This window comes from Lipotes vexillifer, unplaced genomic scaffold (assembly GCF_000442215.2).
Source record: "Lipotes vexillifer unplaced genomic scaffold, Lipotes_vexillifer_v1.1 scaffold557, whole genome shotgun sequence".
In the NCBI taxonomy this organism is placed as follows: Eukaryota; Metazoa; Chordata; class Mammalia; order Artiodactyla; family Lipotidae; genus Lipotes; species Lipotes vexillifer.
In genome coordinates, this window is record NW_006789913.1 from 717,389 (window position 1) to 739,805 (window position 22,417).

General features: G+C 46.8%; 2 protein-coding genes across 5 annotated transcripts in view; one reads left to right on the top strand and one right to left on the bottom strand.

Moving 5' to 3' along the window:
• Window positions 1-7,571, bottom strand: part of NUP98 (nucleoporin 98 and 96 precursor) — a 98,471-nt gene extending 90,900 nt beyond the window's left edge. The window contains exon 1 of the mRNA XM_007463033.1: window positions 7,412-7,571. The gene's annotated coding sequence lies outside the window, so the exon portion shown is untranslated. The remainder of the gene's footprint in view (window positions 1-7,411) is intronic.
• A 360-nt stretch (window positions 7,572-7,931) lies between these two features.
• PGAP2 (post-GPI attachment to proteins 2) overlaps window positions 7,932-22,417 on the top strand; it is a 21,469-nt gene continuing 6,983 nt past the window's right edge. For 2 of the 4 annotated variants that reach the window (XM_007463036.1, XM_007463037.1), the window contains exons 1-3: window positions 7,932-8,007; window positions 15,500-15,518; window positions 18,494-18,668. In XM_007463036.1, coding sequence (XP_007463098.1) covers window positions 7,965-8,007; window positions 15,500-15,518; window positions 18,494-18,668 — 237 coding nt within the window. In that variant the 5' untranslated portion in view covers window positions 7,932-7,964. Of the gene's footprint in view, window positions 8,008-15,499; window positions 15,519-15,795; window positions 15,876-18,493; window positions 18,670-22,417 lie in introns of those variants that run through there. The other 2 variants (XM_007463035.1, XM_007463034.1) reach the window with 2 other exon arrangements.

The window sequence follows — 22,417 nt, forward strand, 5'->3', positions numbered from 1 at the left end:
GCACGAACCCATGTCCCCTGCATCGGCAGGCGGACTCCCAACCACTGCGCCACCAGGGAAGTCCTAAGTGCTTTTTAATGAATTCTCTTATAAACCTCCCAAAAATCCAATGAGGTAGTTATTCTTATCCCTATTTTACAAATGGGGAAATTGAGACAGAAATAACTTGCCGAAGATCACAAAGTTATTATTTACTCCAGAAGCTATGCTCCTGGAGTCTAGAGTCCAGTCCTCCTTAAGAAAGAACACTGACAACTAAAGGGAAATGACTTTACATTCATTACAAACAGGGAACCTATAAGACCAAAATTTGGCAGTATTGATCCAGCACTATTAGGAGAAAGAGACACTTCTCTGGCAAACATGGGAGTTCTAGTCACCAGGAAGGTAATCTCTCTCATGCACTGACAATTTATAAGGTTATCACCATGGCTTCTATGAACTTTCCTACAAAGATTAACCACTTCCTCTATGGATGGACTGACTTACACTTGTTGCCATATTTTTTGGTATAAGACATATTTAGAGGGACGTCCCTGGTGGCGCAGTAGTTAAGAATCCACCTGCCAATGCAGGGGACACGGGTTCGAGCCCTGGTCTGGGAAGATCCCGCATGCCGCGGAGCAACGAAGCCCATGTACCACAACTACTGAGCCTGTGCACCACAACTACTGAAGCCCACATGCCTAGAGCCCGTGCTTTGCAACAAGAGAAGCCACCTCAATGAGAAGCCTGTACACCTTAACAAAGAGTAGCCCCCGCTCGCCGCAACTAGAGAAAGCCCAGGCACAGCAACAAAGACCCAATGCAGCCCAAAAAAAGTGTCTTTCAACCATTTCAATTTATTCAATTTCCCCTTACAATTAAAAAATGACATATTTAGAAAGAAAAAATAAAAATGAAATAGTGTTATACAGAAAGAGACAACGTCCTTAAATTTACTGTTCTCTATGCTCAATCTTCTAATTAATAATTCAGACTGTCAGATATAAGAAAGAGGTAGCCTTAATGACAGGTTAACAGTAGTCCAGTATTCTCCCACTGTCCCAACTAAAGCTCAATAAACTGATGTCCAATTTTCGCGAGCTTTGTGAACTCTGGGCACAATGACAAAACTGTTTTCTTCCAGAAAAGTGGTGGACAGACCCTGAAACATGGTAACACCCAGTCAACTGCCAACTTTAAGTGCTATCTGAATGACTAAGCAAGCTTGCTGTTCTCTGACAACAGAAAGTCACACAAATGGGAAGTAATTTTTTCTTTCCACTTCACTGAGTTCCTTTGTATCAAACTCAGTAAAGAGCAAAAACACTAAATATCTGTTAGACAAATGGACTAGTATAGTACTTTCCAGTTTACAAAGTACTTTTTCATATAGTCTCTCATCTAATCCTCACAAAAGTACTTAAAAAGACAGGAATTATCATCACAGATAAACTGAATAGAAAAATACTAATTTTTGCCTTGCATGAGAGAGGAGGGATGGGAGCTGGGGAGAATTCCAGGTAAAAGAGATTGGCCTAATCTTAATCACATAATAATATAGCCCAGCAAAACTATCCACTTGTTTTACAGTATCCTTCCTATGATTGATCCCCAGATCAAGCCATTCCCCTTGTCAGAACATTCATTCTTCTCTCTAAATACTATGTTCCCTTTTCTTTCTAAAAATTGCTGCTCAAGCCTCACCTGCTTCACATGACGGTCCCAGATTAGACCCTTCAGACTCTTATCAGTATAAAAATACTTCCCCTCCCCCCTTTCCAACCCCTATTACATAAACTAATGCTTTCCAGCTGTTTTTAGTTATGCAATATATTTGCTGTTATACCTGCCACTTGAGTGTATGAGTTGTTTGCTGCCCTGGTAAAAAGCATCTTGATTTTGCTTCATTTCTCCCATTCGTGTGTAAAATTAACTTGAAATCCACAGTGTCTAATACAGCTCCTTCCTCATGGTGCTGAGTAGCATTTTTTTATCCCCTTAACATAACAGTCATTTTACAAACTGAAGTAGTGAAGAATACATTAGCTTCAGAGACAAATCTATATTAAAAACTCTCTGCCACTTAGTATGTTTGCAGTTCTCTGTAAATCTAAAATTAATTCAAAATAAAAAGGTAAAAGAGGAATAAAAACCCGCTGCCACTTGCTACTGTGTAATTGTAGTTAAGTCATGATATTCAACCTCAGATCTCAATTTCTGTTGATACATCTGAACAATAGGGATTAGACAGCCTACACCAAAGGACTGTTAGGAGGACAAAGTTGCCTCAAACCAGAGTTCCTCAAAAGCAGATTTGTGTTTAGTTTTACAATATTTTTAATTAGAAAAATGTAATAATTTCCCCCCACTCTAAACCTTGATTGATCAATGCCTAGCTAGAACTCCATACATATTATGACTTATTTCCCAATACTTCAGTGTCATCTACTGATCACTTAACACAACTGTAAAGTACCACTGCAAACAATGAAAACAATTACCTCCCCACACAATATACTGTCACTCTGGATCATTCATTCACTTCTGCTCCTTTTACATCTCTAGCCTCATTCTCAACTACTCACCTTTTTAATTTACAAAACCATTTGCCTATTTCTTAAGAAGCTTATTCCAGCAAGAAGGGTTCGGGGGGGCAGATACTAGTAATCTTTGTGTAAAAGAAGCACATGGAGGTCTAAACAAAGGTGTGATGATGAGTGACTCCAACACGTATTCAAGGAGGATGAACTGTTCCCTTCCTGAACAGATTAATTCAGGCATTCGATTATTTTTCCCTTGATCAGTAGTTTTCAAATAGTTAGCTATGGAACCCAGTCCATAAAACAGACATAAGCACAAAAGCTGCCCTGGCTGAAGTAAAGAGGGGTGGGGGCACAGTAGAACCCCATCAGCTGACCCTTTCAAAGAAGCTTACAGCTGTATGAACCAGTGTGAAAAATCACTGCCCTAGATTAGTGGTTCTCAAAGTGTGGTCCAAAGGCGCCTAGAAGGCCCCAAGACCTGGTTCGGGGGCCCAAGAAGTCAAAACTATTTTCATAACAATCCTAAGACATTATTTGCCTTTTTAAAAAAAACTGTGCTGACCTCTACACCTAGAACCTGAGCATGAAACAAGACAATGGCCCCAAACTGTATACTCACTGGATTCTTCACTGCCACCCACTTATAGCACACACAAAACTCCACTTTCGGGCTTCCCTGGTGGCGCAGTGGTTGAGAGTCCGCCTGCCATTGCAGGGGAAGAGGGTTCGTGCCCCGGTCCGTGAGGATCCCACATGCCGCGGAGCAGCTGGGCCTGTGAGCCATGGCCGCTGAGCCTGCGTGTCCGGAGCCTGTGCTCCGCAACGGGAGAGGCCACAACAGTGAGAGGCCCGCATACCGCAAAAAAAAAAAAAAAAATCCACTTTCACTTAAATGTCCTTGATGGAGCAGTAAAAATTATTGATTGTATTAACGCTCGACATTTCAGTACACATCTTTTCAATACTCTGTATGATTATTTTGGGGGACGAAGTGGGAAGTACTCAAAAGCACTTCTACATATTGAAATACAATGGCTGTCCCAAGGAAAAACACTTGGGTGATTAGTTTTGAGTAGAAAGCTGAACCAACTGTTTTTTTTTTAATGGAACACCATTTTTATTTCAAAGAATAAACGACAAACTATGGTTACTTAGATTTGAAGAGAAAACTGGAATCTTGAAAACTTGTGTACACCACTATGAGCTTGTCAACTTCCCAATTCTTAAAAGATTTATCTGATGAAATGGGTGGGAATATCAGCAACTGTACATTTGTCAACATTTGGAAGAGCTGCGTAACTCAGTGCACCAATGATTCCTAATGACCAATATATAATGTCATAAAATCATGCACAGGTAAACAAACACCCATTCAAAGTGCAAGACAGACCAATGAATTTTAATGTAACACTGTACAAAAGTTCAATGATATGGTTTCAGATTCCATGTTGCAACAAACCTTTAAGAAGGTTTGAGTGTACTGTCAAAGGAGAAATCTACAATTATTTGAAGAGGTCATTAGAACACTCCTTTTTCCAAATACTATATATCTGTATAAGGCTGGATTTCTTCACATACTTCAACTAAAACAACATACCAACCATCTGAATGCAAAAGATCCGCAAATTCAGTGGTGGTCTATTAAGCCAGACATTAAAAAGATTTGCAAAAATGTAAAACAATGCCACTGTTGTCACTAATTTTTTTAGTAACTTTTCATAAGAGTATTTTTTAAATAAATAAATCATTTAAATATTAGTTTCAGTTTCTAGCTGTTCGGAGTCTGCAATAATTCTTAAAAGCATAGAGTCCCAAAACCTCAAACTCTGAGAACTGCTAGACCATTGCTAGAGCCTCCTTCTAATCGTCTGACTCCAGTTTCACACCTTCCAATTTACCCTACTACCTCCCAGCTTAAACTAACTCTTAGTACCAGACTTAGCTAATTAGACCTATACTTTAAGAAATCATTTTTATTTCTCTACTAAAAAATTACAATTGTTTCGCATTACACTGAATTAAGTACAAACTCTTTAAATGTGGCAAATAATTCTCAGTGTTTATTAAATTCTCAGAGTCAGTACAATGGGACAAGACCTCCGATTCATGTGGCAGGTCGTGTATCAGTGAAATGGAAAGATAATGGAATCACAGAGCATCACATTTAATTATATCAATTCAACTACAAGCTCTTTTTTGCCCTCTTCCACAAAAACAAATAAATATTGCTCTATTTACCCAACAACCTATCTCCTTTCAAACAGGACTTTGATTCCTCCTATCCCAGAGAAAGGGAGGTTACTACAGAAATGAAAGGAGAAACTAAAGAAAGTGACTCTAGAACTCTTAGCTTTTCAGCTTCCCATACCAGATTCTGACAATTTAAGGGTTTTCGAGAACAATTTCAACCAGATGCAACTTCTTAGCAGACTCCACAAGCATAGACCAGACATGATAAAGGTAAGATTTTTTTACTGAAATACTGGGAACGTTTTCTCTAGAGCAGTGGTCTCACTCAGGGGCAGTTTTGCCTCCCAGGTAACATGTGACAATGTTTGGAGACATTCTTGGTTGTTACAACTTAGGGAGGGGGTGTTATGAGTACCTTATGGGTAAAATACTACAATACACAAATGCCAAATACTTAGGTTCAATTCCAAACACACAGAATGCACCAAGTTCTTAAGAAACGCTGTTTACATACTTTGTCTCTAATACCTACTGGTAAATCTCTAAATTTCTTAATCTCCTAAACTTTGGACAAATTGCATGATTACAGATGTGCTCTTTATTTACTGGAAATTAAATATCAGTACTACTACCCCTTTCTTCCTAAGGTTAACTGCTACTATAAAAAATCACAATAAAGTAATATTACTGATTTTTTCCAAGCTACGAACTTGGTTCCCTAAAAGTTGTGCTTGTTCTTAGTTATCCAGGAGCAAGTGGACATGAATAAAGTCAGGTACCAAAATACCGTGTATCACACGAATGATATGGGTCCTCTTATCTGGGCCCCATATTTCAGGAGTACACAAATACCCAGCCTCTTTATAGACTATTTTTAGGCTTAACTCCTCCATATCTGTTTATCCATTCAGGCAAGCACACTTACTGCGGGCCTACTCTGTGCCAAGCAAACTGAATACAAAGTCAAAAATTTTTTTTACCAGTCTAATAAAAAGACACAGCTAAAATACAAAATGATTTGTGCTATAAATAGCAGTATCAAATAAGTGTTATGGAAGCTTGCAGGGGAAAGAACGCCAGGAAAGGCTTCCCAGAAGAGAACATGTCACAGAAAACATACCCTGTTCACCTCTTAGTATTAAGAATACAGTTCTCTTCTGCTCTTACACACATTTTTCAGTTTTTGCTTCGTCATCTAAACAAGATGAAAGGAGGAAAGTGACAATCTGACTTATGTGAACAGACCAAAGTGGCCTTCATCAAATCTCAATGAAGAGTCAAAAAATAACCTTATCAAATTATTTCCCAGTACCTCCTTCCTGTCCAACTTCTGGTTTGTTTTTTAAATGTCCTAACTTCTTCAATCAAGTTCCAAACACACCATCTGTCACTCAGTCAACAAGTGTTTCCTTCTGAATTTATAAGACTGTCACAGGGGATGATCACTGCTCTTTTCTTTCTTCCAGTTAGCTTCTTCTCCCCAAATAGTTTAATTTTCTCATTTCATTCTACTACAATTTTCGAATTCAGTAAGAGAGGAGCTATGAGTTCCGAGGTACAAGAAATACAAAATGACTGCTGTGTACCTTCCTAAATCTTGTCCATATTTCTGGTTTTCTATTGCAATACTGGTGTAGTTCATTAACTGGACTCTTTCTTCTGAGTCCCCAGCAGCTGCCACAAATAAAAATTTCAGACCTGGGACAGGAAACTAGCCAATGACATGTAGTTTTATCGATTCATTTCCAATACATAACATAACTAACATTCTTTAACCAACTTGTAAGTTTAGTTCTCATAGTCTAGGTGAACTAATGAAGCGTCTGCCTTACCACGAACAGAGCTGGTAGTAACTAAATCGGAAACGCTACTGAAGACTAGGTCTGCTCCAAACTATCCAATGTCCCCACCTTAACCCCTCCACTCTTCCAAAGGGAATCCTCAGTAATGGGAGGCTGGAACACCCAGGGAGGGCAGTGTAGTAGAAAAATTTCTACACTGAGTCAGATGTAGCATTGGCTAATCCTGTTTCTTTTCTGGGCCTCGGTTTCTCCACCTATAAAACTTGCATTTAATGTAGAGTAGGGGGATTGGCTTAATTTCTAAGGTCCTTATGGCGATAGTAATCCAAAAACCTCACCTCGTCTAGCTTTACATGGAACACATGGGAGAACAGAAAATAAGCTTTCACTCCATTAAACCGACCTTAATTCTGAGATACTGTTTTAAAAAGGTAACAAACTCCCGACCCACTCACCCTCCCCTGAGGCTGCAAATTTCCCCTTGGAGAAGCCAAGGCACATAAAGCCCATCCCGCACGATGGTCAGAGAAGTGCTGGGAAAACCGTACTCAGGGTCTCAAGGCGCTGCCCCCGCAAAGGGCCGGCCCACCTAACCACCGCCCGGCAAATGAATGAGTACAACCAGCTAGAGGGACGCCCCCTCAACGTAGGCTGCAACGCGAGACCCCAGGGCCCAGATCCCACCGATAGCGACTCCTTCCCAGAGCCCGAAAAGCTGGGCCTCGGGGCCGCAGGGTCGCGGGCCCCGCCCCCTCCTTCAGGGCAGAGGTGCGCGCCCCGGCGCGAGACTCGGGCGCGGAGAGGGCCTGGGACTCCCCGCGAACCCGCCCGCCCTGAAAGGAGGTGGAGCCTGCCGGTCCCCGGCCGCCGCCACCCCGGCTCCCGACTTACCGCGATGCGGTGGGGGACGGGAAGTGTCAGGAGTGAGGGCCTAGGCCCGTCTGCCACCCGCCGCTCAGAGAGCAGCGCGCGGCCGCCACAAAACCGTCGCCGCCGCCACCACCTCCGCTACCGACCGCCGCTTCGGGCGCAGCGCGCAGAGGGCCCGACTGCGTCACACGCCGCCTACCGTCAGAGGCTCGCTGCGGGCGCTCCGCCCTCGCTGTCTGTGCATTGGCAGACACCGCCGCCACTCTAGGCCCGCCCTGTTATTCATTGGACCTAGAGTCTTTTGAAACCGAACGTGAGGGCTGTCTTTGGGAGACTGGAGAGGGGGAAGAGGAGGGACGGAAGGAATTAGGGGGAGGAAGCGGGAGGGGCAGTGGGAGGGACATGAAGTACCGCCCCTCGCCGCCGCGGTTGGCTGAGAGGGAGTCGTGACGTCACAAGGGTCCCTAGAGGTAGGCTGGTGAGTGGCTACATCGGGCGGGTGGGGGGGAGAAGAGTGATGACGCTATGCTGAGGCTCCGCCCCCTTCTTTGGAGCGGAGAGACTCGGGTTGCTGATGCTCGGGCCAATCAGAGTGAAGGCTCCAGGATGGCATGGTAACTATTCTACCCTTCCTTTTCCCCAGTCCTCGGGCTGTGACGGGAAAGCTCTCCCGTCGTCTTGCCCTTACTTCCTGGCCAGACCACGTGCGGAGCTGGAGGGACCTCCTAGGAGGTCTATCTGCGTAGCTCACCTGCAGCTGCTCCGAGGCCCCCAAACCTGGCCTCCTTGTCTCCTGACCCGTGCCAGCCCCAACACAACCTTTCCCTCTCTGAATCCCTAGAATGGACGTTAGGAACATTAGAGGTGCCTTAAGGGAATGGCTCAGCTTAGAGTTTGGTACAAATGACAATTCTTGGAACTTCTTTCCCACCTGCAGTTTAGGAACCCCTACTTATTCTTAAAGTCTAGTTGAAATGTTCCCGCTTCTCTGGGATCTCTCACAGCTAGTTGGAGTAATGCTTGGGCAGGCCTCTGTTACAGCCTTGTTACTTTGTATTCTGTTATTTACTTTCCTATCTTCTGGTGCCGGGCTCTTGGAGGCCAGAGCTTCATTTTCAAGTTGGTGTTCCTTTCCCTCAAGGCCTAGCCCAGAGCAGAAGCCTGATATCTCAAGGGGGTGGGTTGAGCATGTTCTAGAAACTAGATCTAGTGACTGTGGGTCCCACACAAAATAGCAGGGACTGTGTTCAGAAAGCAAAACCTATTAGGATTACCGCTCCACCACCCCCTCCTCCTGGGACATATCTACAAAATTGAAATGGGCCCTGCCCAAAACATGGATAAAATTAAATCACTCTGGGTTTTCAGTGGTGGCAAGGGATTAGAGTTACTTAGTCAAAAAGTGAACACACCATTGTAAAGCAATTATACTCCAATAAAGATGTTAAAAAAAAAAAAAAAGTGGAGTGATCTGGTAGTAAAGGTAAAATAAGATAATGGATGTAAAAAACCTAGTGCATTGTAGATGTTCAGTAGGTGCTTGAAGGAAGAAAAAATATAAATATATGGATGGTCAAATAGGAAAGCTAAACATCTGACTCCAGACACCTTTCCCCAACTACTCCATCCAAACATCACTCCTTTCCCTCCACCCTCCCTTGCCTATGTTCAGCATCAGAAAGTCATTAGGTCTCCCTGTAGAGTTACAGTAGCTTCCTCACTGCCCTCCTGAACCTTTGATTTCTCACCTTCCAATCCTCAAACCCAGCTCTGTTTAAGGCTCTCCTCTGCTTATTTATTCTGATGTCCCTAAGGCCAGCCACACAACATAGGTGTACATTAAATGTTTGATGCATGAATGAGTGAATTATTTTCTTAAATAGAAAAGAAGTATGGGACTTTTGAGTCAGAACCCTGGGTTTAAATCTGATCCCAACCATGTATTAACTGTATGAACTTTGGGCAAATTTCTTAACCCCTCTGAACCTCAGTTTCCTTGTCTGTAAAATGGGGATAGTAATTGTACTTGCCTCACAGAGTTGTGAGAATTAAATGAGCTGAGGCATATGGTAACTGGTACACAGGTACCCTCAATAAATGATAGATATTATTTGTATTCTTTAAAAATGTTAAGGAATTCCCATTCTAAATATTCTAAGACATGGATTCTGACACAGAAAAGGAGCTCAGAAATATGTCTTGTGTGAGTGAGTATATTTAGTCCAGAGTACTAGCAGGTGTGCAGGAGCTGGGTCCCTTAAGTAGTGTATACTTATTGGAAGCCTGGAGGGAGAGACACTGGACAAGGAGTGCTCCAGGGAGGAATTTCCTGTGATCATGGTGATTTCTAAGTAGAAGGACCTCTTGTTAGGTACTCTGGTAGGCATGTGGCCTACAAGCTCATCATTCCCAGGGACTTCTTCCCCAGGAAGGACTTCTTTGTGGACCAGGGCTTCCTAGGCCCACATACTCTTACTCTGCCTAATTCTCATAACACCCCTTTTGATTGTCATCATCTGCCTTCTTCCCCTTTAAAGCCAAGGAATTTGGTGCATGTTCTCAAAAGCTTGCTGAGCCAAGCTCTGTCCTGGGCATTAGGAGCCCAGAGATGTCCACCGCTCAACACTCTGCCCTGGCCAAGAGAGACAGAGCCAAGTAAAGTCCATTTCTGTCCTGGAAGCTTCCAGTCTCTCTCACACATGCTCTGAAGGATTGATGCCCAGGGAGGATAGAGACCTGTAAGGACTGCAGAATTATAAAAGAACAAAAGACTTCCTTCCAGAGAGATGATTCTAAATTTCTTGTATGGTACATTGGAAAGAGCAGCAGAGTTAGATTCAAACAGATCTAAGTTCAAGTCCTAGATCTGCTACTTTTTAGACCTTGCACAAATTATTTAATTGTTCTGTGCACCAGTTTCATTGTCTATAAAGTGGGCAAAATAATTTCTGTTTCATAAGGTGCTTGTGAAGGTTGAATAAGATCATGGAATTTGCAAAGGACTGGGCCCCTGTTTGGTACATGGTAAGCATGCAGTAAATGTTGATTTCCTTCTTTTCCTATAAGGTGATAAGGAAAGGTGATGTTTATAAATGACATATAATTAGATTTATATAAATCTTGTGTGAATATCTCACTTTTAACTAGAGCATTTAGTCAATTGCATTTAACAAATTTACTGGTATATTTAGGATTTTATCTAATAACATTTTAGACTGTCTATTTGCCCCAGATGTTGTTTCTGTGCTTTTTAAAAAAATTTTTGCTTTTTTTTTTTGGTAAAAATAACTGCCATTTACTGAGGCCCAGCTCTTTGCCAGATTTTTTTTTAAAAATTGAGATATAATTTGCATAATATAACATTCACCCATTTGAAGTGTACAATTCAGAGGTTTTTAGTATATTCACAAGGTTGTGCAACTACCGCCACTATATAATTCCAGAACATTTTCATAATCCCAGAAGAAACCCCAGACCCATTAGCAATCATTCCCCATCTCCCCCTTCCCCCCAGCTCCTGGCAATTTACTGGTACACTTTCTGTCTCAATGGATTTGCCTATTCTGGACATTTCATATAAATGGAATCATAAAATACGTGGCCTTTGTGTCTGACTTCTTTCACTTATCATAATGTTTCAAAGTTTCACCCATTTTTATAGGAGAATAATATTCCATTTTATGAATATACCATATTTTGTTTATACAGTCATGAGTTGGATGGCATTTGGGTTGTTTCATCATGAATAATGATTATTCCATTATTCCACTATGAATAGTACTGCTACGGACATTCATGTAAAAGTTTTTTGTGGACATGTGTTTTCAATTCTCTTGTGTTTATACCTAGAAGTGGATTTGCAGGGTCATATAGTAACTCTATATTTAGCTTCTTGAGGAACTGCCAAACTGTTTTCCAAAGTGGCTGTACCATTTTATATTCCTGCCAGCCACATCTTTGCCAACACTTGTTATTTTCTTTTTTCTTTCTTTTTAAATTATAGCCATGCTAGGTGGTGTGAAGTGGCATCTCACTGTGGTTTTTTTTATACATTTCCCCGGTGACTAATGATGTTGACCATCTTTTCATGTGCTTATTGGCCATTTAAATCTCCTTTCTTGCATTCTTTTGGATTACTTCATTTTTATTCCTGCATCAGTTTGGAAATTAAATTCTTTTTCTATTATTTTAGTTATAGCCCTAGAAATTACTGCATGTATGCCTAACTCACTAAAGTGTCATGCTAATCTATACCTTTATAGGAAGGGTAAAGTTTGCTGAGACAAGGAAAAGATGCATTCCATGCCAGATGAACAGGGAGAACAGAGATGTGGGGCCAGGAAAGAGCTCAGTGTATCCATGGGTGCAAGCTGGGACTTCATCCTAGAAGTGATAGGGGAGGGGCTTTACTGGTGGCGCAGTAGTTAAGAATCCACCTGCCAATGCAGGAGACACAGGCTCGAGCCCTGGTCTGGGAAGATCCCACGTGCCACGGAGCAACTAAGCCCGTGTGCCACCACTACCGAGCCTGCGCTCTAGAGCCCGTGAGCCACAACTAGTGAACTGAAGCCCACGCGCCTAGAGCCCGTGCTCCGCAATAAGAGAAACCACTGCAATGTGAAGCCCGCGCCCACAACGCTCACCGCAACTAGAGAAAGCCCGCTCTCAGCAATGAAGACCCAACATGGCCAAAAATAAATAAATAATTTTAAAAAAAAAAGAAGTGATAGGGAAGCTAAAGAATGTTCTATAGAACAATGAAGATGTAATTACTATTTGAGGCAGAATGGAGCTAGAGCAAGATGGGTGAGCCTAGGGTAAATAGTTTAAAGCCATCCAAGAAGGATGTCTCTGCCATGAGAAAGATCTCTGGGAAGAAAAAAAGAACACTCCTCCTCAACCCAGGAAGACTTTCCTAAGGCTGCCCAGGAGGCAGGGCAGCATTTGGCCTGAAATTGGATGCTTTTAGCACTGTTTCTGTCTCTGTCACTTTACCTACCTCCCACCCCCACCCCGAGCCATGCACCCTCTGCCTCCACCCTCTGTTCCCAGCAGTCATTCTTCAAAGGGCTTTCTTGCAGTTCCTAAATCTCTTCTTGATATATCTAAATCCTACCCATCCTTCAAAATCCAGTTCAATTAAATCAATCTAGCAAATATTTTCTGGACTCTTACTGTATGCCCATGCCTGGGCTAAGCTGAGAGATTCAGAAATAAATGGAACAGGTGGAGGTTCTGTCCTTAAATGAGCTCCCAGGAAGGTCGGGGAAACAGGCAACAGATTATTTTGCTTCATTGTGGTTAGAGTCCTAATAAGGGTGTGATGGAAGGCCATCCAAGGCTGCCTGAGGAGTGGGGAGGTGGGCAGATCATGGTGGGTAGGGAGAGATAGGGAGGAAGTTAAACAAAGCTCCATGGAAGAGGTGAGTGTAGTTAGAATGTAAAACAAGTGGTTGCTGGAGTAGAGGATGGCTACATTATGAAAGATATTGAACATCACACTAAGGAATTTGCCCTTGATGCTAAAAGCCATGAAGATTTACTACTTTGCCACAAGGGCGGGACATGATCAGATCTGTGTCCTAAGAAGAGCCAATGTGGCTAATGGGGAGAATGATGGAGAGATAGGAGGGCAGTGAAGGAGATCTCCTACAGGAAGTTTTCCTTGACAACTATATCCCACCTTCACTTCCCCTCTTCTGCCCCCCACCTCTACACCGCCCTATGCTCCTGGGGGCTGGAACATCCCTGGAAACAAATGCTCAGTCAGCTTGGAATATCTGGTATGTGTATGTGGAAAGGGGAGTGGAGCAGTGATCGTGGCTAAAGCTTGAAAATAGTGGTACTGTTTCAGGCACAGGCCTCTCTGGGGTATGTCCAGGCACCAGGCAAACCAACCAGGAGGGAGGAGACACTGAAAGGCTTCAACAGCAGCAGCAGCTACTTGGACAATGGACAAATGCCAGTTCAGCAAACACTGAGAGTGTCCTGAATAAGGTCGAGCCTAGATGCTTAGATGCTTGTTCAATTTTTTTCGCTGTAAAATGGCTTTCATCAAACGTACCTTATCAGATTATTAAGAGGATCAAATAAGAGAATGCATATATAGTCCCTGGCACATAGTAAGAACTCATCTTTTTCTTCCACTTTTCCTCATATAAATCAAGTAGGTGATAGTCTTTCAAACTGACAGTGGAGGAAACAGATTCAGAGAGGGTCAGTGACAGGTGAGGTCAGAGAGTTCAGAAAAGGCTCAATCAGGACAAATTCAGACTGTTGCTGACACATCTAGCTGTCATCAACCTGGCACACTGCTCTATTACTTCATCTAATTCTCACAACAACACTATAATGTGGATATTCCTAAAACCATTTTACAGATGAGGAAACAGACTCAGGACTGTATGGTGGGGAAGTGCCCAAATCACCAGAGAATTAAAGGCCAGTTAGAGCACCTCAAGTTTCAGGCACTGGGGCGTAGTCTAGAGGCAGGAAGAAGAGACCCAGCCTCAGGGAATGGTACTTAGAGCCAAAGGAACAGACAAGGGGTTAAGACTGGCAACAGGGGCCAGGAGCAGGCATGTGTGGGTTGGAGCTAGACAAAGAGCATCACGTGAAGCCCCAAGGAAGAAAACCTAAATCCAGTTATCAAAACTAAATGGGAGTGGTTCTTTCAGTAACAGTTAGTTTTACTAATTGTTCATTTGCCCTGGGACTTTAAAGACTAGGGTGGGGTGGGGTGTGGTGGCAGAATTCAAGTCAAGAAAACTATTTTTTTTAGAATAAGACACCTTCCCTGTAGACTTGGACCCCCAGGAGTGAGCATGATATCTCTGGGTCCCCCACCATTGCCCACTGGCCTAGGCTGAGTAAATGAACAAGAGTGGATGCATGCAAAAGGGCTCTGGCAAGTTAATCAAATTTGGGCCTTTGTTTCCCCGAATTAACGGTATATAGTGATTAAGGGAATGACCTCAGGTGCCAGACTCGAATCCTGGTTTCTGACACTAGCTGTGTGAGTAGGTAACTCATCTTCTCTGTTTTCCATTGGTGAAATGGAGATATTAATAGTATCTACCTCATAGGGCTTTTATCAGGATTAAATGGGATAACAAAAAAGTAGAAAAGTGCCTGGGACACTGGGGGTGCTCAAAATGTGCTAATTATTACTGTGGGGATTTTTTTTCATTTATTTTATTTTATTTTTTTAAAGGGAACGCTATTTACTTTTTTATTTTTTTGGCTATGTTGGGTCTTCGTTTCTGTGCGAGGGCTTTCTCTAGTTGCGGAGAGCGGGGGCCACTCTTCATCACGGTGCACGGGCCTCTCAGTATCGCGGCCTCTCTTGTTGCAGAGCACAGGCTCCAGACGCGCAGGCTCAGTAGTTGTGGCTCACGGGCCTAGTTGCTCCGCGGCATGTGAGATCTTCCCAGACCAGGGCTCGAACCCGTGTCCCCTGCATTGGTAGGCAGATTCTCAACCACTGCGCCACCAGGGAAGCCCTACTGTGGGGTAACGGTGTCTAGGTCAGATGTCCTCCACCTGCTGCAGGTGCTCTGACAATCCCACATTGTAACTGTAGGAGGGATTACTGGTCCCTTCATTCTTTTTCCCTGTTGAGGTAGGATGGTCTTTACAAAGGTAGCCAAGAGTCCCCCTCAGATTCCTTTAGGGGGTCAGTCAGGGTGAGGAAGGATCCCTGGCTGGGGGCTGGTTTCTGGGGATCAGCCCTCTCATGGTGAAGAGAGACCAGGACTGGGGTGGGGTTGGGGGGCAGGAGATCCGCTTTCTGCATTTCGACAGGCGGGACAGGGCGCCCTCTCCTGATCAAAGGTGGGAATAGCTGTGGCCCAGAGTTTCTCCGGTGGGCCCCACGGGATCTCTTTCCCTGTGAGGCACTCTTCCCTTTGCTGAAATGCCCCGATTGGGCTCTGGGGAGCAAAGTTTGGGGAAGGGGCGCCGAGGCTGGGGCCAAACTGGTTTAATGTTTCAGAAGTGCGAAACTGGTTAATTTCGTCTAGGTTGGGGTGGGAGGTGGGTAGAGACTGGGGTAAGGAAATGAGAGAATTCGAGGTCCTGTTGAATTAATTTTATGTTCTTTCAACAGGTGATGGAACGCCGCCGAGAGGTAAGTCACAAGGTGGCTGATCCAACGTGTCAGACCCAGGTGTCCAGTCCTCTTCCGGCTGCCCCCATGCAGCCGGAATTAGTGGGGCTCACCAGTGCTGGATTGGCATGGCATGAGGGGACGCCAGATTAAGGGGGACAGCCCGGGGTCCCGGGCCGCAGAAACGGGGAGGGGCCAGCAGAGGATCTGGGTGCTGTTTCCTTCCCAAGTTCCGCCCCAAGCGCGCCGGCCCCGCCCCCGCCGTTCCCGCTCCGACCCGCCCCCCACCACTCGCCCCCCGGGCCCGGCCTGGGCTTCCCCCGGGTGCTCCCTGCTCTCGGATTGCGCCGGCGCGGCCTCCTCGCCGCCACGGCCTGGGTGAGTATGGAGATGGGTGTGCTGGACTGCCGGGCAGCCCCACTTGGGGGAGCTCGGCCACGCGGTCTGGCCTCCGCGGGGCCCGGCCCCGGGCTGTGGGGATCCTGGTGTCTGTCCGAGAACTGCTGCTGTGCCCGCTGGGGTAGCTGACCCCTTTCCCCTCTGCCCCCTGACAGGAGCCCGATGTTCCAGAGTGAGCTCTCCCTTCTTCACCCCGCAGGCACTCCTGGTCCAGATTCTTCCTTAGGTGCCCCAGGAGAGAGGTGCCGGGGACCTGCAACCCTTTAGATTAGTTTCAAATCCCAACTCTGCCAGCTATTAGCCTGTGACCTTGAGCAAATGTTAACCTCCCTGAGCCTCACTTGCCTCTTCTGTAAAATGGAAACATACAGGCTATAGCTAGCGCCTACCTCATAGAGTTGTAGTGAGGATTAAAAGAAACAATGTATATCTAGTGCTAAGCAGGGTGCCTAGTTCTCAGAAGGCACCCAGTAAGTGTGGATTTGGACTGAAGGCTGAGAAGATCTTTGAGGATCTTTGGAAATAAGGTAGGGATACTCCTAAGAAAGCAGTTTTCAGTTAAGTGGTACCTGTGTGGAAGTTAGAGTTGACTGGGGCTGGACAGCTGCCCTTCAGATAGTGAGCTCCCTGTCCTGAAGCCTGGGAGAGTAGAATGACCTAGTTGGTATGGCCTTATTAGTCATCCAAACCACATGATCCCCATGTTGTACAACTGTGAAAACAGGCCCAGAGTGGTTAGGTGACTTGCCCAAGGTCACACAGCTAAAAGGGAGGTTAGGCATACTTCCAACAAGTGGAACAGACTGTTCCTCAAACCTTCTTATCATCCCCTGCCTTGGGCACTGCCTAGTCATTCCCTGAGGATCTGGCCTTTGGTTTGGGGGTCCCAGTGATTCCTGAGGGATCCAGAGCAGCTGGCTTCAGGAAGGGATGTTGGAAGGGGGGACTAGTACCATTGCAACCACAGAATCTGGGTTTGGGCTGGGTGGGGAAGGTCTTTGGGGCTGATCTAAGGACTGTAGGAATGTGCTTGATTTGGGAGGGCCACAAGAGCCACTTCCACTGCTCCTGGGAAACCCCCGGCCCGCAGAAGGAGGAAGGAGATTGAGCAGTTGGGGCAGGCTGCCTGATGGAGCCTGGCAGAGAGGTGGGTGGAGGAAGATGGATGAGAGGCATATCCACCTGGCTTGCTCCGGATGCCATGAGGCCAGCCTCCTGGAGGTCAGGGTTTTTCCTGAGGGCGGGACTAGGAGAGAGTCCTGAGGGCGGGGCCAGGAAGAGCTAGGACTTGATCTCCAGGCAAGGTCCTGGAGTCCAGAAGGGCAGGTTCTTTATGTATCCGGACCCAGCCCTAGTTTGGCAGCTAGAAGCCTAAATTCTGAGGATGGCTTTCCCTCAGGTTCAGCATATGGCTTTGAGGAAAGACCTTCCTCTCTCTGTGTCTTGGTTCCTCTGTCTTTAAAATGGGAACAGGGCTGGCTGACTCATCTATATAAGATTTGGTTTTTTAGTTTTTTTCCTCCTATGGACAGGTACCCCTTCACTTTTCCCTCCTAACCTGACCTAACCTGACCTCTCTGCCCAGAGCTCTGGCCCAGAGAGCAAATGGTCAAGGAAGGCGAGAGCTGCAGTTTGTGACACTGTGAGCCCCACATCTCCCCACTGCTGGCTCTTCCTTCTATTTGCTGTGTGACCCTGAGCAGGGTCCTGCCCCTCTCTTGGCCTCAACTTCCCCTTCCATACGCTGAGGGGGTCCGGGCTAGGATTGCTGGTATATACTTGGCTCGTAGTATAGTGCATGACCCTAGATATCCTCATCTGAGTCGGGGAGTGCAGTGGGGAGGAGCCCAGTCCTCAGGAACCCTTACCTAGTCTCCAGAGGGGAGCGGACAGGCCCCTGGGCACTGGGAAGCCTCCAGAAGCTGACCAGGCAGCTCTCTCTAGCAAACAGCAAGCCCATGCTAGCACCAGGCCTGATTCTGCAAAGCCTTTCACCCTCAGAGCACGTGAGGCAGCGGGTGGGGACAGGCAGGGGGTTGAGGTTCTGCTGGCTTCCATGGAGTCCTTGCTGCTGTGGACTGTGGTGCAGGCCCACGGAGCACACAGAGCTGGGAAGGGATTGAAGGTGCAGAAGCACCCCGGGCCGGTGGGTGAAGCAGTGAGAACTGATAGGAGGCCCTGAAACATGGAGGTTCCAAGGCCTGGGGGAGGAGATGGGCCATTCTGTTCACTGGGAGGTTTTAGGATTGGTTCCTGAAACAAGAGAGACTAGTTCAACCGGCTCCTGTAGTACTAGGCCTGTGAAGCCAGGCCTAGGGATGAGAAGAAGTTTTCCCAATCTATTCCAGCTTCATCTTAGCACAGATTTGGTTCATTGTCTTTCCTCTGAAATTGAGGGTGAATGTTCTCATGGGATTCTCAGTCCATCTTCCTCATCCAGGGCAGTAGCTGTCCGAGTTTAGGGGCTAGGTGGCTTCCTTCTCAGACTCTCCACCCCATAGCATAGCTAAGCTGAGGACTGAGCACAAGGGCTAGCTTCACCACTGAGTCCCAGCCTCACTACCTTGGGCCCTGACAGCACACCACTCCATCCCCAGGTCTGACAAGATGTACGAGGTCCCACTGCCACTGGATCGGGATGGGACCCTGGTCCGGCTCCGCTTCACCCTGGTGGCCCTGGTCACGGTCTGCTGCCCACTTGTCGCCTTCCTCTTCTGCGTCCTCTGGTCCCTGCTCTTCCACTTCAAGGAGACTACGGCCACACACTGTGGGGTAGGGCTTGTGGAGGGAGGCACTGATACCTCATATTCAGGCCCAATCAGATCTATTTTGGATCCTGATTCTGTTGTAACAGGATTAGCCATCAAACATACTGGGCTGCTGGGGGGATGCCTGCAAGTTGAGGTCCCAAGGACTAGTCTCCCTCCACCTTCCACGGAGGCCGTTAGGGGCCAGGGTCCCTGAAGTTGGGCAGCCCCAGAACCCCGAACCCAATCCTTCATAGAGGGGCAGATTCAGCAGCCCCAGGGTTTTCTGGGGGACAGAGAAAAAAACTGGGCTAGAGGGCATTTGGGGCTTTTTAGTGGGGCACTGTGGGCTGTGCCTGTCTCTACGGGAATGTGATTATGTATATGTGCATGTGTTAACTATGAGGGACATGACTATAATGGCTTTGAGTGGGGTATGTGTGTGAGAGAGACTATATCTGTATCTGTCTGGTTGGGGACCTGATTATGTGTGTGTACATGTGTTTTCTGGGGTAGGTCCCATGACCTCTGAGGTTCCATAGGTGGCCATACACCCTCTTGGACAGGGATATAGGGTGCTGGGCCAGGAAGAAAGTTGTGAGTTCTTTCTCTGTATGTTATGGGTGTAAATCGTGTGAGACCTGTGTGGACCTTTGTTATCCTGCTAGTTCATCCACTGACTCTGTATATTACCTGAATTTCAGAGGCTGAGCCTCAGTTTCCCCATGTCTATCAGGGTTGCTAATTCCTGTCCTCCTCCTTCTCAGGGTTAGTGTAGCGCTCCAGGTGGAGGAAAAAGGAATAGGAATGGGAAATGTGAAAGGGGAGGAGCAGAAGGAGGAAGAGGAAGAGGAGATTGTCAAGTTGGAAGACAGGGCAGGAGAGGAAGTTAGCCAAGGGTCTCTAGGTGGGAAAGAGGCAGAGCCTGGGCATGGACCCTTGAACTAGCCTCACAGAGAGCTCAGAAGGCCCCCAATCAGCTGAGCTTCCACCTTCCTATAAAGAGCATTTGCTTGAGAAAAAGGGGTACAACCAAGAGTGGGATCTGGCTGGCAGGCATGGGGGCCCACTTCTTTTGTTCATATGACTTCAAGTTTTCCCTCTTCTTGATTTGTCAGTGGGTAGATGTGGGCCTTGAGTTGTGGGCAGCCAGCCTGGTGAGACTCAGGGCTGGGAGCTATCAGAAAGAACAGGACTGGAAGAAAATGGGGTGACCAGGTGATCTGAGGAGGAAGATCAGAACGGATCCATCCAACAGCCTCTCCTGACCTAGTTCTCACCTTAGATAATGCATCAAATGTTCTATTACCCTGGCCAACTCCTCTTCATCCTGCAAAACCCTTCTCATGTGTCTCCTCCTCCAAAAGGCTTTCTGCAGCCTCCATGGAGCAAGCTTAATCACTCCCTCCTCTGGGTGCCCATAGTTCCAGGTGTTCTCTCTGATATAGTTCTATCACATTATATTTGTGTCTCTCTTCCCTACTAGGCTGGGAGCTCCTTGAAGATGGGCACTGCATCTGAATCAGAAAGTATTTGTTGAGGGACTTCCCTGGTGATCCAGTGGTTACGACTTTGTGCTTCCACTGCAGGGGGCACGGGTTTGATCCCTGGTCGGGGAACTAAGGTCCTGCATGCCACACAGCGCGGCCAGGGAAAAAAATAGTATTTGTCGAATAAATGGATAGGAACACCCCCCCCCCCACACACACACACCAGCTCAATGCCCTGGGAAAAGGAAGGCAGGATATAATGCAGTCATAGTCCATACAGAGAATTATAATATTTGTATGGCATATGGAGTTAGACGGAGTAGGCTGTTTGCTCTGGTCCTCGTGGCTGGCTCCAAATGATAATGGGATCAGTAACCTCAGCATACTTATAACCCATTCTCAACATACTAGATAGGGAGCTAAGGCATAGGTAGCTGCTGGAGGGGTACCTGGCCTCTCTGAGGCAAGACTAGGCCTAGTGACCCCAGGGGTATTTTGTCCCTACTCCTTGGAACTACTATGATGGATACACCTGGGAATTTTCACGTATACTCTGAATTTCTCACCCAGAGAATCCCAGGAATGGCCAACTGAGGAATGAAAGAAGTAGCCTTAGTCTATAATTACCAATAGATGACATTGCCTCTGCTTGCACATCCCCAGTGATGGGGAGCTTCTTTCCTTCCCAGGCAGCTGATTCCGAGGAGACCTCCCCCGTTGCGGAGCACAGGCTCCGGATGCGCAGGCTCAGAGGCCATGGCTGACGGGCCCAGCCGCTCCACGGCATGTGGGATCTTCCCGGACCGGGGCACGAACCCGTGTCCCCTGCATCGGCAGGCGGACTCTCAACCACTGCGCCACCAGGGAAGCCCAGCAAGCTCTTTCTTATAGTGAGCATACACCCTCTTTCTGGTGAATCTCTGTCCTGGCTCTGGCTCTGCTTTGGGACCCTTGGAGCTACTTTTTCCACCTGGCTTCCAGCCAGCCCTGCAGAGATGGGAAGGCAGTAATGGCGGGGGGAGGAGGGTCCTCTGAGTTTACTCTTCTCAGGTAGCATAGCTCCAATTCCTTCAGGCAATCCTTACAAGACATGTGCCCCTGGACTTGGCCCAGTTGATCACTGTTCTCTCCTAGGCCCTGATCTGGGCATAGGACTTCATATGGCCTGGTAAGTACAGCCCAAATCAGGACTGTTCTATTCCTATTACTGGCTGTTAGACCTCTGTTAATGCAGCCTGAGCTGCCACTAGCTGTTTCTGCACAGGTACGGGCTGGACACTGATACCTCATATTCAGGCCTGTCTAGATCTCTTTTGGACCGCGAATCTACTGTTTAAGATTAGCTAGCTCTCTGATGGGGCCCAACAAACATATTCAGTCCTGCTCCAACAGAAAGGGGCTAAATCCTATTCTGCTTTCTCCCTTTCCCTTCCCAGAAACCTGCCTACATGCCTGGACCCAACCCTCAGAAAGGTCCCCATCACCATGTCTGGCAAAGGGATCTGCTGTGGGCCAACCTTGGCCACTATCATTCTTACCTTTGCAGAGTGTTCTGGGATTTATGACATGGCCTTGTTGGTCGTGGGAAGGCTGTGTGCCCGGGGAAGGCGTGGAGATCTGGGCTCTGTGGGCGGGAGGCAGGCCCTTGGGAACTGGGGGTGGGACCCTCCAGTCTTAGAGCAGTCTCAGTCTGGCTAGAGCCCTCAACCCAAGCCCCGGATCCTTCAGCACCCAGTGTGAGTGTTGCTTAGTGCGCCTACCCCCACCCTGATTCCCTGATGCTGAGCTGAGTGGCCTAGAGTTCCCTTAATGGAGGGAGGTCTGAGTCCCCAGGGGAGATTTGGTCCTAGGCCTTTTAAATACAAATCTGCCCTCCAGAAGGAAGCCCAGAGTGAAGGGTCACGGTGGTCAGTGGTCTGCGCAGTGGGGGTGGGGGAGGGAGTTCTCTGCCCAGAGGGAGAGGAAGCAGAAGCCCAGCCGCCTCAGTCTGGGTCTGTCCTTCCTGGGTCTGGCCCGGCACAGGAGACTCAATATGAGCGGAGAAGGTTCCCATGACCCTTAGTTCCCGAAAATCTTGGATCGGGTGACATGGTCTTCTCAGAGAGGAAGGAGATAGAGGTCTGGGCTTCCGGAGGGACTCTGGTATCTTGGGGTCAGGGTACTGCTGGCCTGAGGCTTGGATCATTCTGAGCCTGGGGGTGGGATGGCTGGTAGCCTGTGGTCCCACTGAAATAGGTTATGGGGCCCTCCCACTGTTCCTAGTTGAACTTGGGTGAAGAGCAGG